At 39.4% G+C, this 19,161-nt stretch overlaps 2 protein-coding genes across 3 annotated transcripts in view; one reads left to right on the top strand and one right to left on the bottom strand.

The window, feature by feature from the left end:
* The window catches only part of TBCD (tubulin folding cofactor D), a 129,409-nt gene that overhangs the window by 8,928 nt on the left and 101,320 nt on the right, over window positions 1–19,161 (bottom strand). The window contains exons 31-35 of one of the 2 annotated variants that reach the window (XM_074846842.1): window positions 16,846–16,929; window positions 15,320–15,478; window positions 14,037–14,175; window positions 6,856–6,977; window positions 5,858–5,935 (exon numbers count right to left, since the gene is read on the bottom strand). In XM_074846842.1, coding sequence (XP_074702943.1) covers window positions 5,858–5,935; window positions 6,856–6,977; window positions 14,037–14,175; window positions 15,320–15,478; window positions 16,846–16,929 — 582 coding nt within the window. Of the gene's footprint in view, window positions 1–5,857; window positions 5,936–6,855; window positions 6,978–13,705; window positions 13,842–14,036; window positions 14,176–15,319; window positions 15,479–16,845; window positions 16,930–19,161 lie in introns of those variants that run through there. The other variant, XM_074846843.1, reaches the window with a different exon arrangement.
* Window positions 1–19,161, top strand: part of QTGAL (queuosine-tRNA galactosyltransferase) — a 187,349-nt gene that overhangs the window by 135,588 nt on the left and 32,600 nt on the right. The window lies entirely within an intron of this gene.

Raw genomic sequence — 19,161 nt, 5'->3', positions numbered from 1 at the left:
CTGTATGCTGAGGCAAACTGCATTTATCCAAACCGATTCAGTATATGCCTGATAATCAGCGAGCCATGGCTTGTGTTTACAACAAAGCCTGGTATGATCAGAAATACGATGTCAGGAATTAAAATACACTATAGTCAAATAAAATGTATTTAGTCAGTGTATCATCATAGTGCCTTGGTCACTCCCTCAGGTCTTCAACCAAACTTTACATAAAAGGGGATGAATGTTGTTCTAAATACTCTACCATTTCACAGCCCAAATTCCTTTAGTGATTCCAGACAACGTAATTAAACACAGGGCTTACAGTTCTGTTAAGTGTACGAGTCATGAAGCCATCTTTAAATATATTTAGCAAATTCTTTTCTTTTTCCACACAGTCTGGGAAACGTGATTCTCACAGCTCTTTCCCAGACACTCATACAAACACAAGTATTGTTAGTATATTCCAAGGATCTATTAAAGAGAAGAGGGAATATTGCTTTTATTTTGGTACAAATTATTTAATCTTTCACTTGCTACACTCAAAGCTGAAGTGCCATAGATGCAAAAGAAACTACTTCATATTTGTCTAGTAAGCACAATTACTTCTAAACTGCATATTTTGGAAACCTCACTGTATTGTGTATGTAAAGCAGAAAGCAAAAATACTAACGTTTATTTTCTGCTACCACGATTCAAAGCTGTGGATAAAAAGTACTCAAAAGCGCTGTGTTGAAAAACAGAACATTTAAAACAAGACGTTTCCAGGAGTGACAAGATGTTTTGTTAAGTTAATGCACCTTGTTATATATAGTTTTCCAGACAAGAGTTAGTGTTTTTAATTAGTTCTTAAAATACTGGCATATACCGGTAAATTGATTAAAAGAACCCGAATAACAAACCATGGAATCACTAAGCTGAAGAATGCTGTTTACAGCTGTCTCAATATTGTCCAGAAAACCACACTAAAAGAGTAAATAAAATTGCCAGGTTTTCAATGTTGATACTGAGGCTTCGTGAGACATTTTCAGAGCTGAGAGTGGCTTTCAGGACCAAAGAGTCTGGGGAGGGCTGATTCTAAACGCCTCCGTCAGATGGTGACAGAGCCAGTCCCTTGCCCTCCGCTGCCCGCGGTCACACCAGCACTGTTTCCACGTTAAGGAGTGTGATAAGCAGGAAAGCACACGTGTAGGAGATGTCATGAGAATGACAGACACCTGCACGACTGACTGCGTGCATCTCTGCAGACATTGATTTGTCTGGGTAGTTGAGGGAAGAGCCTATCTGCTCTCCTAATATTAAGAGGAGGGATATTTTTCCTTACCTTGGTGAAATTTCTCCTCCTCCCACCCCCAGTCACACAAAGACATTGTGTAGACAACTAATTACAATACCTGCAATCCATGCCTGGCTTTCAGCACAGAACAACAGCAACACAGTGAATTAGGTGAGATTTAAATTGGTTGAACAACTGGGACATTGCCAAGAGGTATAGCAACAAAGAGACCAATTGGAACAAGAGCATCTGGAATAAATTTAATACACGTAACCTTATGTGCTGCATTTTGTGTTTAAAACAGATGCACTTTCCTTTCTGTCATTTGCCAATTTCACATTTGTAATAACTAAACCTAACCTATGTGTGATCTCAAATGACTCAAATAGCTTGGCCTCTTTAAAGGAAATTGAGAAAATTCCTTCTCCTGTGTGGGCACAGTGCCAGCAGAAACAGAGTCGGCATCTGGGGAAAAGGGATCAGCCTCAAGTCTTTACATTATGTAAATTGGGCGCACGTGGTACCGCAAAGGGGTGCGGGCTGCTTCCTCCTAAAGGTGAACCGAGTTTCAACAGTTCAACTGACATCACCTGGGGTGGCCGTGAAACCAGACAGCCCTTGCCATGCTCTTTATTTCATGGTTTATTATGCAATAGCAGTATAATTGCTTTAAAAAAATCCATGGGAGCATGTAATACATAGAAACCATCAGTCGGAGAGCAGCGGGGACACAGACCATCTGTAAGACCACCAGAAAAATATCATACACACACAGTGCATGAACACTTCTGCTGAATATGTAAAATACATACCCATCAGAAAGAGAAACGCCACTTCTACTTACTACTCCAGAAAGCACGAGACCCTGAATTGTCATTCAAAGGCTGTTCTGTTCCCATGGGACTGAGTCTTAGACCAATCCTGCCGTACTGTCTGAGGAGCCAGGCACCTCCCGGGGCTCTTGGCAGACTGAGCATCGCTGGTGACCGTTCGCTCACGAGACCAGCGGAATGACTCCTACAGCTCCAGGAGCCTTAACCAGAAAACACGGCTCCAGTGCCTGTTTTGCAAGTGGCTTCAGTTCATTCTCCTTTATTCTCCCTCTCCCTTGTCCCACCACCAGCAGTTTGCTGACAGTTACCACCATCTTTTGAGAGTAGCCACTGGCGAGTTTAAAAGAGCCCAATATGCTCTGCTTTATTTATGACAGCTCTGTTTCAAGCATGTTGCTCTTTGCCTCCAGCAGTTTCTTGATTGAGTTTCAGTTAATTGATCAACACTCCCTACATTATTATGAACACTGCTCCACGAATTCACAAGGTACACTGAGATGAAATCAGGTTTTGGGTTGAGCTACCTCAGAGAAGAAATTACATTTCAACTGAAAACTACCGCCTGTTTGGGGTGGGAAAGCACACAGGGCAGGGAGGAAATAGCAGGTGAATGACAAACAGCAGTTGCACAAACATTTTAGGCCAGCGTACACCTGCACTTCCCTCATTTTGGCACAATTTGTGAGTACACAGCAGAACAGATCAAGGAACTACCTCAAGCTGCATTTTACTGGAAGAAGGGTATTTTTAACGTGGAACAGTTATGCCATTCATCATGTAGCACTACAAACCACGCCGGCCAGTTCAAGGGAGGGGGAAACTCTCATGCTGGACATGCAGGTTCATGCCAGCTGCAGACAAGTAGGAGGTAACAGCCCGAAGAATGGCAGGCAGAGGTCTTCCTTTCATACTACAGATTCAAACTAAGCCAAGCACAACAAAGGAAAGCTGCTTCTGATAGCCTTTTGATTACCCCAGTCATACTAAAGTTGATTCATTTCAAACCCCACTGGACCAGGACACTTCGCTTCCCTGCTGGCAGGTTCAGCAGGGCCCTGGCAGAGAAATGACCCACACATGACAAATAAATCTCACTTGAAACACGAGAATTCAAAATACGGTAAACGGAGGAGAAACACCCAGCGGTTCATTTGCCCTCCTGCACAGGGATCACAAGAGCAGCCATACAGAGAGCTTCACAAATGCCGAAATTCAGCTACAAAACTACGCCAGAAACGTCAAGCTGCGTGTTCTGAACTTGAGCTACATGGTGTGAAGAGGCAGGAAAATGCACCGCGGGTTGGGCCTCTGCGGGGCAGGAGTGACACCATGTGGCAGTTTGCTTTAACTGGAGCACTGAGCTCCTAACGAGCGTTAACTAATTCAGCCAACAGCTATTAATCCTCTTTAAATTGAGCAGTGGTAGGATATTACCTGCACTGGACTGCTAATGTTTGATCAGAAAAAAAAAAAGGTCCAGGATAGTGCACAGTATCAATTTGAAACTTCAAAATGCATTTGCACTTTTTCAATAATGTGACAGTTGACCATTAAGCAGCTGGTGTAGGCATAATCCTGATGCCAGACATCCTACCACCCAAGTTCCCTTGCTAAAACTCCACCCAGGCCCATGTAGTAAAAAATGTGGGAAGGAGATGAAATGGGAGCCAAACACCCCAAGGAATGCTAGCGTTTCATTCCCAGCTTCTCCAAACAGTTTTTCATTTGCTGTATGACAAACAAGAAGTTCACAGCAGAACAGAAGCAACAGGGAAATTGCTCACCAGCAGTAAGACTGTTTTCTAAAAACAACTGTGCACTTCATCCCTCTTGTTACAGGCCCACTTTATATGAAAGTATCTGAAACTGCATGAACACATGGCCTTTTCGTGCCACCAAGCAGAGTGTCTCAATTTTCAGGCTCATTCTGCACTGTATTTCTACATTTTTATGGCATGCTGCTTTGAAAAGGGAGTAAATCCCACGCAAGAAACCAGGCCCACAGTCACACTCTTCTTCTATGTAAAAAGGAGTAGGTGGCACCCAACAGTATGAGCAGGCCTTGGAGCCAGGGCCAGTGTTTATCCATCCCTAACTATACCCAAACAACATATGCCAAAGTAAGAAAATCCAAACACTGCACTAAATATAATTTTGGGCTCACCCTTCTGCCACGTTGAGCTGATCTGCACACAGGCTCTTAGAGCACAGCAGGACCCAGCACCTCAGGCTCACTTGGCTCTTCATCAAGCAAGCACAGTAACTTGTCCATCACTACCTCTCAACCATAAGGTACCTGTATTACCAAAAAACTGTCCCATGCAGGAACTAAATTGTCTGTCTCTTTCTAGCTGTCTTCAAACTTCCCAGAGCTCTGGCCTTCCAGAGCGTTTGTATGATCCTGAGTTCTTGTGCTTCATGCCACTATTTCATTCCCTTGTCATAAGAATGATCCACTGGGGTGTATAATTATTACTTTTCTTTTTTGGTTTCGTCATCAAACCAAAAGCAAATACATTTGGATCAGCTTCAAAATCTTTCCCCCCTCCCCCCATAATCCCCCTGGATTTTATTTCAGGCCTTTTTAATAAAACATTACAATGGCAACACAGGGCAGAGTTTGAGTCTTTCTTACACACAAATGCAGTGATGCTACCACATGCTTTCTGTTTAGAGACCCATGATGTGGGAGACAGACTTTACCTGGGATTTCCACCCATAATCTATCATCTTTCCCAGCAGGGAAGACTGGTGCCTACGTGGAAGTCCCAGATCACCGGCATCATTACCAAACCGAATAAGAAATATTCATTCCATCTGTGAGTATTTGACTCATTTTAAACTCCCATTCAAAAAGAGACTGCCAAAATTGATTTAGGAGAGATTATCTAAATACACACTTCAAAACAAGAGTAAACTCAATTAAACTTTTAGAGTGATACAAGGTTTTCAAATTTTTCTGCTGTGAGCAATTCTTGAATCAGCAGATTCCAAATCCAGGATACGTGCTCGTAGAATTCACATTGTACAATTCTGCAAGTATCTGTAGATGTGCTAAGATGCTGCCTGAGAGTTTGTGGAATATATTTTAGTATTACTGAAATGAAAATCATTCTCTTCTGAAACATCTGCAAAAAAATGTGGTTTCACATTGGAATATCTTATTCATGTTTATCCATTCCTAAACTAAATACTTCCCAGAAGACTGAACGTGGTGTGGAGAAGCTGAGACATGCCTTTTTTACGATTATTATTAGAATCTTAATTAAATTCTGTGGAGACATTGACATTAACAAAAGCAGTGGGATTTTGGAAGCGATAGCTTGCAGGCCCACTATTTTGCAGCATCACAACGGGACACTGCCATTGCTAAAGGTTCACAGCACAGTGGAGAAGGGACTCCAAAAAGCACGCAATGAGGAAGCTGGTAAAGGAAAGAAGCTAAATAGATCTGACATTGGCCCCAGTCTGCCAGGGGAAACATGCAAATTGCATTTGATTAATGTACTGGTTGTTAAACAATGAACCAATAACCAACTTCTACACTGATATGAGTTAAAGATTTTATCAAGCCCCTTTCAAGGCTATCTGGTCCAGAATTTGTCACAGCTGTCCCACTTCATGAAAATTAAAACATTATATGCATATTCACTCACACTCTGAGTCCTTTGCACCCACACCTAGAGCAACATTCAGCAGCAGTCAGTGTAAGATTTAAGATGCCTGTTGCATGGTGGAAAATAAACAAAAAAGACTTTCAGCCACTTACTTCTCTTGCATGGTAAATATTTCAAAACAGCCGTTTGCCAGCATTTGGTCCAGCATTGTCAGGAGAGGTACAGACACCCTGATGAAAGAAAATAATTTAACAATGTAAAGACACTTCTTGGCATATGTATATACACTATTTTTAATTAGAAGCAAAGAAAGAAACTTCCTATCTACCTACATATATTTAAATTAGAATAATTTACACAGAGGAGGGTTGCTCGGTAACTTCTGTGTGTTGGCTAAATCATCCTCCTTGGCTGAGAGGGGGACATTCCATTACAGCCAAAAGGGAAAAAAACTAATTAACAACATGCCTGGTTTAAACTTGCAGGGTCCTGAAACAGAATTAACAGTAGTAGAAAAGATTAATTTATTTTCTAGTACATAAACGACATATTCCACAACCGAATTGTAACAGAGGTTACACCACCTTCTCACTGCAGGTAACTACCAAATGAAGCAACACATGTTGTCAGCTGGAATAACTATGGTTATGTTTTCTATTTCAACAGCTGAAACAAAAACCAAAATAAAAATAAAATAAAACTGACAATTATATTAATAGTCGTGGGGGTTTTCCCTTAGGGAATATTTTCTATTTTGCACATGTTTGATAAGTGAGGCTTAGAGAAATTAATCTCATTATGCAGAATACGTTACCTCTAAAGAAAAATTTTCACAAGAAAATTATACTTCAAGTATTTGTGAAAAAACACTACCTAAACAAAAAGCAGACTGGACTAGACTGAAAAGTGTGTGTTATATAAAAACTAGTGCTTATTACATTGTGCACAATATTAAACTATAGCACATGCAAAATATTCTACCATCACTGCTTTGTTATATGTTTTACCAAAGGTACTGCTGTACCAAACAGATTTATTAAAGCAAATTTACATGGCTCGGGCATACTTCATCTAGGCATATTAAAAAAGACCTGCCACACACCTGACTTCAAACAGCCCTGCTGTTAAAGAAGCAAAAGCAAAACATTACCGGTCATTCCGCAGGTTGTCCTCAAAGACCTTTAGCAAGGTCTCACAAAAACTCTCCATAGCACTGGAATCATTCTGGATCTTCTTCATGTAGTCAAAAAGGCTCTGGGCAGAGTATCTGAGCTACAACAGAAGGAACCTCAAATGAAGGCACAGGGAATAAACAAACCCCACTGCAACACACAGAAACCCCAACTACACTTAGCCCTCACTACCTGGGGTGTACACCTGCACCGTGACCACACTCTTCCAAAGGGGTGTATAAATTCCGTAACAATATCTGACAGGAAGATGACTATTTTGTTTTCATTAAGCCTTTTTCAAGGAAGGTTTTTTTTTTTTCCTTTTTAAGTTTTGCCATTGCAGGAAAAAAGACCACTTTAAAGGTTCATTATTTTCTTTCTCTCAAAATAAAACATCCCCAAACCACTATGATTATCCTGTTTTACTTCAAATAATAATATTGTTATGGCTCTGAAAGTTAAAGAGTACACAAGAAGTTCAAGAGGTAATATTTATTAAACAAGCTGATGTAACTGAAAAACGCAGGCAAGCTCTTGGGCACATGGCGCAGGCCACACAAACCAGCAGTAAACTCAGGTTAAAAATTAAAACCAACTCCGAAACAATGACTCTTGCTTTAAGTTTATTATGTTAACCAGCTAGTTGAGGAAGATGGCAGAAGGAGGTTCGAGCACTTATGTCCGCAGCTCCGCCGCTGCAGCCCCGCTCGGCCGCTGCCCGCAGCCACGGCGGGTGGGAGCAGGAGCCGCGGTGCGGGAAGGAGGCGGCAGCATCCCTGCGGGACCCCCCTGTCCTGCCCTGCGGGACCCGCCTCGTCCTGCCCTGCGGGACACCCCCCCCCCCCCCCCCCCCCTGCCCTGCGGGACCCGCCTCGTCCTGCCCTGCGGGACACCCCCACCCCCCCCCCCCCCCCCGCCCTGCGGGACCCCCCGTCCTGCCCTGCGGGACCTGTGCCCCCAGGCAGCTCACGGAACACCCTCGAGCAGTGGGACAAGGACTGCAAGAGGCCACATGAACATCTCTACTAATGTTAAAATCTTCCATTTCTGGGAGAGGTAGGAATTTTAGTTTCCAGGCTCATCTTTTAAAATATTGACTTTCCTTGAGGATCATAAGAAAAATCTGGTGGGTTTTGTTGCAGAAACTACCTCAAAGGAAAATATCTCATCAAGGATAAACATAATCAGCTCTCTGAATTCTCCTGACTCTGATGTGAAGGATTTTCAGTCCTGCTGGGGCTTGGTCAAGTTGCTCAGGGAAGGGGTTGGGGGCGGTTAGGGGGACACCCTGTACTTACAATGAAGGGGGCTGTGGGAAGGGTGGAAGGGGCAGATCAGTTTTAAAGTATGAGCTTCTTTCAGTTTTGGTTGCAAGTGTTAAATAATTTTCTGTTGAATCGAGAGGGGCCTGTAAGCAATAAGTAAGCCAGTAAGTCAGTAGAGATTTTCTTTCTGAAGCTCATACACAGCATTTTGATAGCTTAAAGGTGCAATCAGTTCCCTCAGAAGACTGACCCTTTTTATCAAGAAAAAAAAAATTAGATCAGTATGAGAAGTGTCACAAGTGTCTTTCTGAAAGCAAAAGAGAAGAATCTCTATTTAAACATTTCATCTAATTTAAATTATATATCAGTGCATCAGCACAAAAGAACAAGAAACATTTCAGCCTTGAATCAAAACTCTGAACTAGTTTTCAAAAGCTTTAGCCTACTTGTAAACAACACAGCACAACAATCCATGCTACCTGGCAAGTAGCAGTCTGCTATTTTAACTATTTGCTCTGTAGTGAAACATCCTGGGCAATGCAGCAGTAGAAATATTCCTTTAAAAAGGTCAAGCAATTTAAAGAAATTATTCAGTTATTCTGCATTTCAAAATGACAGTAAAGTCTCCATAAAAATTGTTTGAAATTTGCAAAAGCTAGCTAGGATTTAAGACCATTACAAATAAAGAAGAAATATTTTGTCTTAATACCTTACACTAGCAGAGGTCAGTTCTAAGCAGAAGAAAGGTAACATCCGAGTCAAGTCTCAGGAAAGGATCTTAAAACGTGTATGGTTAACCATGTAATTTTATCTCCTGTTTCTTTTGTCTTTTAAACTACCTTGCAGATCTCACACCATTTTTTGAAGAAAGCTTAATTACTCAATGCTTCACCTGCAGATTCTAATGATTGAAAAGGCAAGAACGGGCACAAAAGAAAAGGGCAAACATAGCTACACGTAGGATGATGCTCCAAAGCTGTGCAAAACCAACACAGAGTAGCAGGATAGTCAGAAAAACTGTATAATGAAGACAGCATTTCTTCATTAGGAAGTGATTAAGCAATACAAAAATACAGGTGTGGATAAACCATCACATAACTGCTTGGGAGATTTAAAAATGGGACATTTTCCAAACAGTCAGCATAGACCTCTACTGGAAGAAACTCCAACATAACAAGATAACATTATATCAACAGGTTAAATCCATATTTTCTCCTCAAGTGGACTCCTTTTTTCCCAGATAACCTATGAGGACAATATCTGAGCTATAACCTTAACTGCTCATGAGTATTTGCAGAGAAAAGCATTTCCAAATTTCTCCCTCATCAGCGCAGAACACAGAATTCACACTGTATCAAATGTGTGACATTTACCCTTCCCTGGGGTTCCACAAAGACTGGGAGAGGAAATTAGGAGGTTAATGGGTTGGAACTGGGACAACTTTGGATAAGAATTTAAGAGGAGGCCTGAGAATGACCTTGTTCTTATTAAACACAGTAAAAACAGGGTTTGCCAAGGCTTGACTCTCCCATTATTTAAGCCAATAGCGGATACTTCAGTGATAGGCAACACATGATAAGGCCAACAGCGTTCAAAGCGACCATTCATCTGATGATAAAACTAAAGTCCTAACGATTTTACCTCCTGAACCAGGGGAAAAGTATGAGGAAGCGTAGCTACAGCAAGGGGAGAAGGCAATTACAGCTCTGGAGAGGTGCGTGGTGTATAAATAAGGTGTCTACACAACCTTCATGAAATTGTGTCCTGGTCAGCTTACTGCAAAACAGAAGTACTAGACTTCTAAAAACAGTTTCAAAGCAGCAAGTGGGACTGACATGGCCAAAAGATCAGATTAGGCATCCAGAGCATTCAAAATCTCAGCTACCAGTTAGCTACAAAGATGCCAAATCCACATGAAGGCTCTGACAGACCTGATAAAAAAGCCAGTGGGGAATGGTGAGAAAGGAAGAGCCTGGACTGAAGATGTTCTGTAGATCGACATACCCTAACACAGTTGTCAGTCTCCCATCTAACCAGTCTTCTTGGAGCCCCAGGTATTCAGGAGCCCCAAAATTCTGTCTTCTGCACCTAATGCACCACAAATGGAAGTCAAGTGAGTAACTACTGGGGAAGCCTGGACAAAATCAGATGTACAGATAATTGCTAAAGGCTCCAGTTTTCACAAGGCATTTCAATAGAGCAAGACCTACTCGCAGAGTCAGAACGTTCCTGTAAAGTCTACAGAATAAACCATGCTCAATCAATAACACTGGTTTGGGATCACTTCTAATCCCGACAGATTTACAGCACTGAAGTGGCAGTAGCCTATCTTCCCAGTAACTTTAGAAAAAATCGCATATAATTTAAATTTTAGCACAAGTGAAACCATGTCTCCCTTTTTTTACTTGCAATGTTCCTTTTAATAAATCAAATCTTTGGAGGCCAGTAACTCTAAGACTCAAGTCAGGGATATTTTACAAGAAGTAGGAGTATCATAATTCACACTACCTTTTTCTTTAAAAAAAAAAAAAAAAAGCCAAAAATTATTCTCAAGTGTATTTTGCTCAAGAATTGTCAACCAAGAAAACTGGGCTTAGGACCTGTTCCTTCAAACCAAATATGCATTAATTTGCATACAATTTGTCACAGTAACCAGATGTTTTAGAACATCCTCTACAAATGTCCCAACATTTTCATTTGTAAGAACTAACACAGCTGTTCAAAGCTCAGTATTTGCTCCAAATGGTAAATACAGTCATGAACAACACTGGCAAACAATGAGTCCATTTTGAGGGAAGTAAAACTTAAATTGTATCATCTATTTGGCACACAGGTAATGTTGACATCTCTATGCTGTAGATGGGCTTTAATTTTTGTTAAGTGCTTTAACGTACATATGCATTCACTGGATAGTTTTGGAATTTGCCACTCCAATTGTTACAGGTCTTTGGCATCTCATGTTGGAACCCTGGTACTGGCCTGGGAGAAAACTTTTAATTTTCAAAATACGTTGCTGCCTTTTTTGATTTAAGGTTTTACTTAAAATTTGTATAACATTTTAAAAAGTAATTTTCACTCTTTATGGGGGGAGGGGAATTACAGGACATTCTGTGCTTTTACAAAATTTTAAATGCAGCATAGTTCAACAATAATGAAATTATATCAAAATTGCATCCTGACCCCTGAAACTACAGGGTTTGTGAGCTGGAGAAAGAACACCATTGTATAGTTCTCATCTGCATATACTGAGAGGATTTTTTATGCAGCCTTAAGAAATATGCATCATTGTGGGCCAGATATATAATTAAAAGATTCTTTTACACAGAGAAAGTGCCCTTTGAAGCAAGGCGATGTAGCAGACTGCCAAATCCCAAAGGGAATGACATCTTCTGTTTTTCCAGATTTACTTCAAATGCTCAAGCTACAATTCTTTCAGCAACCATGCTGTCACCAAAATGTTTTCGAGATACCCCACACAGCTCATTTCAGAAAATTTCTTTAAAAAGCAAAACAAAGAACTACTCGTGCTAAATATACTACAGAGCAATTTTAACTGTGGAAAAATAGCCACTGACCACTGAATTACAGTGGAGCCTTTCTCCTACCAATTCCCTGAGATGACTTAAAGACAAACCAACATTTGAACTCAGATTATCTTGCAGTATACGAGAACCTTCTAACTTTCTAACTTCTATGTCCATGTGCATATGTATTTTTTATGTGAAAGAGGCAAGAAAGGAGAGATAACAAGAACACACACAGGTTACTGCAAGAACACGTATTTGAATAATCCTTTTCCTTTATCTAAGGTTTTAAAAATCTACTTCTTTCATATGGATTTAATGGGAACAATTCTTAACATTTTCTCTTAATGTTTTAAATCAGTCCCTGGATATTCAGCAAAGAACACTAGAGGCTTTAATAGAGTGGTTTGAAACACAAGTCATTATAAGACACATCAATTCTGATTTCTATATCACATTTTAAATATGAAATGTAATTCACCACACTGTATAATCCCAAGTGCAAGTGCCCTATACTTCAAGCCTGCCTTGTACTTCTATCTGGCTCGAAAGAGAATTAGGTCATCTTCTTTTAAAGCCAAAGCCCTTGAGAATATTTTAACCAGAACAAGCCCTTACCTTTAAAGAAAAATGCAGGGTCATAGAAAGTTAACATTTCAAAAATCGTATTTTGAAAAAAGTACAGAAGGTTTCCCTTAAATATACTGTCAGATGGTAATAAGGGAAGGGAGCTAGAAGTAACTGAACTGTTTACACTTTTCAAAAGCAAGCGCAACCAGAGCTTTTTTAAAAAAAAAGATATCAAAATGTTGAGTAAGAAGTTTCCTCTGACCTCGGTTAGCAGTCAGAAAGTCTGTTTCTCCACAACTTTCCTCCCTTTTTATACTTATATGAATAACTTTGGTTTTGGTGGAGCCTCCTATAATTAAGTGTGTTTGACTAAAAGCTGAATTTCATGTACATGTCTGCTATTAAAAAAATCTGTTAAGAGTTACATTGTCTATCTGATAATTATTGTCACAAACCAATAAGCATATGTTTTCAAAGATTTAAAATAGCCATTGCTATATAATTAGTTGCCATTTTAGAAACATGAGAATTCTTAAAATTGGTTTAAATATATGAGACTGCACAGACACCAAATTCTCAGCTACACAAAACCCAAAGGCACATGGACATCTCTTGATCACAAGTGCAGAACCCATAGCACCAGGCAAAAACCATCATTTGGGCATATTGGGTAAGACTGAAAAATGAAAACCAGGGGAGAGAAAGCTCAGAATTATTACCTCCTTCCTTCTGTGAACCCAGCAGGAGCTGTCCTCTTTCCACAAAAACTCTGTTTCCCAACACTTATCACTTTTCCACCAGCTTTCTTAATTAGACATGGCAATCTTAATTAGAAACACTCTTAAAACACTGTTGGCTTGCTGACTCATTACCACCTCCTGTTACAGGACCACTGCAATTTAAAGATTTAACTGACAGTCCAGAATATTCTGGTACTGGCCTGATATTTCTCTGCAGTGCCATATTGAACTGCGTCATGACCCCAGTAGCTGTTTTCATATATGTTACATCTTTGGCTACATCAAATAACATAAAAGTTACAAGCCAAATATTTTGAAACCAAGAATTCTGAAACTAGCAAGACAAGCTGTATTATAAGGACAGAAGGATACACTAACATTATAATAAAGTCTGGAAGACTTTGGTAGCATAACAGACTACCAAAACCAGTGATAAAGATTGTTCATGCACAGAAGAATGAAACAGAGATTGCAAAGCTCAGACGTTTCAGACAGACATTTAAATGATATTTCTTTGTAATGTAACTACTGGCATCTCTGGTACTTTTGTAGAAAGCTATCAAAATAAAACAAACCTGAACATACTGTTAACACATACAGACAAATAATAGTTAACACCTTGCGTGGGGTTACAAATGAAAACAGGCATTCACCTCATTTAAAAAGAGCAATCTCCTTGCATTTAGCCACAACATTTAGCTGAAAGGTTCTTCCTCTGTTAACAGCTTGGAAGGTGAGCAAACAAACCTAAGAGTTGATTGAGCCAACAGGCTGGAACTCTCAGGTTCCATCGGGCCAGGGAATGAGAAATAAAGTGTCCTTATTCCTTGTTTCCTGCACATTCAGGAAGTCAAGAAAATAATACCTTTAAAGATGAAAAATATAAAGCCCATCAGGTTTAAAAGTATGACTTGATTTTCTTTTAAAAATCTTACATCTGAAATTCTCACAGAAACAACTATCTGCAATATCCATCGTAATAGACTAAACACTTCAGTCAACAATTTTAGCAGGTAAATGCATTCTCCAACCAAACAGGAAAGCCACTCTGTTTTCTTACCGTTGTCTCTGTTAATCCACCAACAGACACTGAGAGACCCAAAAGCACATAGTATTGGTATGTTGGCAAACCCAAGAGCTGGGTGATGCGAGGGAAAGCCTCCGATGCGGCATTCCAGTTTAGAGTCTCCTTCTCTGACCTGGGGAAAAGGGAAGGAAAAAAAAATAATCTTGTACATGTGCACTGCCTTTCTTCATACATTCCTATGATAGCTCCCCATCCACAAGCACCACGTCAGGGAAGAAAGTCTCTGAATTACCTAAAAATCAAAGTAATCATTGGCCTTTAAGGCATATGGGAAAAATACAAATCAAAACTTTAGCCACTGCCAGTAAAGTGAAGCAGTCTTCAAGTCCTTGTTCTGATTCAGATAAGGGATTTGAACCACAGTTTCCTTCTCACATGCACTTTTCTCTACACCAAGAAAATAAGTTCTCTTTTTTACGTTCCACTCCCGAGTTCTCTCCCACCAACTGGTACCAAGACAGACCCAGAAAAGGCTGACATCCATATACCCCACCACAGATCAATCAGCAGCCCAGCAGACAGCACTTTTGGAGTTACAGGAGGTTGAGATTCTGCTGAACAAACAGAATGGGGACACAAAGTTTGGTATTCCTCATCCCAATCAGGTATTACAATCACCATTCAGGAATGAGTTGCTCTCACTCTTGCTTTAACTAGAAATTCCATTTTGGAAAACTACTGCAACTAGAGCTGGTTAAAATAATACTATTCATTAAAAAATTATCATTATGATCAATCAATGTTTTCCAGTCAGGGAAAAAAAAAACATTCAGGAAGGGGGACTGCCAATAAATTCCAGCTCTCACATTATGAAGAGAAAATAAGATTATAAACCAGCCATTTCATAAACAGCAGGATTACCAAAACACAGCTCCCAGCACTGTTTTACCAGTGGTCTTCTCTCTACTACTGACATGATCTCTACCATCCACCATGAAATTGGCCAATGGGTTCAGAAACTACTGGGGTTGATCTAGAGAAAGACTTATGCAGCATGACCCATCTAAGACCTATCTCCTTAGGAAACTGTGGTTTTAACAGGAACTTGTACTATACGTTCTTAGTTTGAATATTTTATATGTTTATGCATGTTCATTGGACATGCCAATGAAATTCTGACAAACAGCAGCAAATATTCCTCCATACACACATGAGGCATTTGGGCACAAAAATTACATCAGGTTGCTTGTTGGGCGTAACTGTGTGCATGTATCTTTTACTTTCACTGGTTTAGGATACCTTTTTCAATATATTACCTTGGAAATATCCTCTCTAGCTCTTCCCGATGAGGTATGTGTGGGACTGGAGGATGGTCAAAATGTAAAAGAGTAAGGAACACAGATCCTGCATGAGCTCGGAATTTATCTATTTTTTCAGCCGACTGTTGAGCCAGCCAGCACATGATCTGTTTGCAGCTACAAAGAAAAAGACAATTAATCACATAACTTAATCAGTAGAATGTGTATTTAAATTTAAATTGTTTCAATGATATAAAAAATACGCTGCTACGAAAGCATTCTGGTTTAACTCTTCATAATGAACATACAAGTGATTTAAGACATCAACACAGTGACAGATTCTTTAAAGCTTTACCTTCCATAGATCAATCAAAAAACATCACGATGTTAATATGGCACAGTATTTGATATTCACATACCACCTTTCATCCAAAAAGATAAGAAGGTGCTTTATGGTTGGGATGAACTGCTATGCTTCAGATGGAAATAGAGTAGGAGCCTTGAGAAAAGCAGAAGTAGCAATTTTCAAGTAAAAATTGCACATGTAGCAGACAACAAGGTCTATCCCAAATCTCACACATCCCAAATTAATCACTTCTTCAACTCGGGCTAGGTTTTAACAATGTCCTATTCTGCCCGCATTCAACTCTCAGCTACAATATTGTGTTCCACAAAGCCCTTTACACCTTCAGAAAGGACAACTAATGAGAGCAAAGCCAGCCAGAATTCCTTCAGTTGCAGGAAGACCCAGAATATTTAAGAAAATGTGACCCAGCTGGCAGGAATGCTTTTCTGTGTTTCATGTGAATAACCTATGTCTGCAGCAGACCAATAGGACAAAGCCCCTGGACAATGGGCACTGGTTGAGTAGTGTATTCCTACAGAATTCAGTATTTTCCTTCAAAGTGTCCTTCACATTTGGGTTTTTTATTTTAAATTAAAAAAGAAATCAGGTATATATTCAGCTAACATTGGGCACACTCTGTCTATAAACAACCACCATCATTAGGAAAGTTTTGCTGCAGCTCAAGCTATGCTTAAAAACTGGTACATATTTTTTTTTTTTTACTATTAGGAATATTGTACCATGAAATTAAAAATCAGAAGCTCGGTGTAAATTATCTTTTTTTGTATTTCCTTACTAAGAATTCTGCAAGGAAGACAGAAATGAATACAAACTCATTTCCACATCTTAGCACGTTCCAAATTAATGATGCAATGCTCTGAATAATCAGGCAAGTTTGCTTTTTATTTAAGTGAACAATACTGGCAAGCTCCATAGAGGCAGCAAGTATAGACCAAATCTCACAGGTGCACTGTATTTCAAAGGTGGGACTGCCACCCAGTTTCTCTCAATAAGGTCAGTCTCTCTGAAAAACAGATAAAATATTCTCAGCATCTCTATGGGTGCAAGCTTGATGCACTTCTATCAAAAGTTCTGTCACACTCAATAAAGAAGTAAACACCATACAAGCAATGCTTTCTTGTATGGACTGGAATGTAGTTACACGAGATAAGACACAAAACCAGTACAAACAGCATACATGTTGGCATTAATTAACTCCGCTTCGTTCTGAACCAGCAGAAGCGTCACTTCCATTAAACTTGTCATAGCAGCTTCACGCACCCTGTTGAAACAGAGATACACTAGGGTAGTTACATCAGTATTTATTTAAATAAATACATCAGCAGTTTAGTTAGACACTGGCTAAAATTCAAACTAATGAAAGAAAGCGCTGACCACTGAGAGCAGCTACCACATTTTTGGGAGGACGAGGAGTGTGTGCAGCTGTACCCCCAAGCCCCATTCTGTGAAGCGAAGCCCACACTGCACTGAGGTACAACAGACATCCTAGCTCCAGGCAAGCCACCTGCCTCACCATCTTATTTTTTATTCCAGCCAGATGTTGTCAGGTTTATTTTTAAGTTTAAAATTGATAACGATTAGTAAGGTTTAAATAAATCTACTTGCACACTAAATATAAGTGCTTTGTCTGCTTCATCTTCTAAAAAGGCCAGCCCACATTTTGACATTAAGATATTTAAGCACTGTTTAAAAAGTGTCACATTCTCATAAATTGTGAAGCTTAGTATTTCCATTTAAAAAAAATGTGACTCAGAATGGCTTAAATCTCTATGCTATAATTAGTTTTATGAAACAGATTAGCTAAAGTAACACTAGGTTGTCTTGAAGTGCATCTTCTCTATATGTTGAAGATTTTCTGTCTTCAAAATGTCTAAATATCAATACTTAAAAAAAAAACAAGTGTAATTTCAATTAAAAAAAATCAATACACTTGTTTTAAATCACATGCCTTATCAATACATGATTGTTAAAATTAGTTTCTTTCTTAAGACACGAGTAATACCATGGCAGATCCTCAACTGGTTACATGATCCTGCAGAAGAGCAGGACCAACACATTCATCACATCAGTCACTCATGGTAATGTCATCCTTGCTCAGTAATAATTAAAAAAGAAAAAAAGAAAGAAAAAAATTGAAATATTTGAAAAGGTACACCTGCCTTCTGTGAAAAGAAATACTCCTGTTTCTAATTTCCAAAACAAGCTGAAAACAAGTTGCCTAAGCAATCTAAAACTGGGTGGGACATTTGTTGTAATGGTAAAAAAAGGTAAATTACATCATTTTTTCCTAAGTAGCTTAATACAAGTTTGGCAATCTTTCATCAAAGTATGTTTTCTTAGTTTTTCATATAGTATCTGACTATTAGATATTCATGTCTAACACCTGTAGACAGATTGGACAAGTCCCAGCAAACAATCTGTCAGAAGAAATGTAAAGTTTGCATATGGAAAGTAAAGGTGGTTAAACTTTCCCACGATTCAATTAAAGAAAGACAAAAATTACACACCAAAGACAAGGCCTCTCCAGAGAAATGGCAATTCTCCCCATATCTTTCCATCTTAGTCAATGGTTTAGAAGAAACAGAATGAGAAAGCATTCATATTTGAGAGACAACAAAAGTATTTAGCAGACAACAGTTTGCTATGAGAAAGGATTCCCCCTTCCCCCTTTAATTTACATGTTTCTTGACTTGATTTTGGCTGGCACTGCCAAAGAAGCTTAGAAAGAACCTGGTGCTCAAAGCACATTTGAATTTTAATGGGTGTTGGGAATTTAATTTCCTCAGGATTTCTTTGAAAATTTCCACTTTGTAGAGTTTTGTTTTTAAATTAAGACATAGACAGAAGGATAAACAATAGGTATGGGGAACTTAAGTGAGAGCTGTCAGATGTGGGAGTTAACTTGAATACCTAATTACACTTAGCTAGGTTCTTATCTACTTCAGTATCTCGCCTCATTTTGAAAGCAAAAAGCTTAGTATCTCTTCCCTTTCTCTAACTCCCTACCCTGTATGGTTGCTCTTACATTTTCTTTCAGCTACACCTCTCTCTTGTGTTACTAAATTCTCTGAGCAAGAGATCCATTCACCTCCCTCTTGCTTCTCCGATGGCTGAGGAAGAAGAGGGAAAGCCAAGTTCCTTCTTCCCTTGCACAAGCTGGGATGACCTGCTCTTGATCCTTACTAGTTTGATTTCTTGTTTCCTCTTCTAAGTTTGAGCTGTCAAACACGCCTGCTTTTCTCTGGTTTCTTGCCCTGTGTTACTATTTCCCTGTTGTATGACAATTTTAATAACCAGTACTGACAGCTGAGGAGCTCGGTATCATTATACAAAACAAGAAAAATACAAACACACAAGTATTAACTCAGGCTGATTAGTCTGGATTATTTGCCCTGTGTACTTTTCCAACACATCTGTAAATACTGTAGTGAAGTACCCTAAAGAAACAAGGCTAGTCAATTAAAAAAGTGCCCAATACTAACATGGCACAAAA

This window comes from Strix aluco, chromosome 21 (genome assembly GCF_031877795.1).
Source record: "Strix aluco isolate bStrAlu1 chromosome 21, bStrAlu1.hap1, whole genome shotgun sequence".
NCBI lineage: Eukaryota > Metazoa > Chordata > Aves > Strigiformes > Strigidae > Strix > Strix aluco.
The sequence above is the reverse complement of the archived record's forward strand: the minus strand, read 5'-3'. Positions and strand labels throughout refer to the sequence as shown.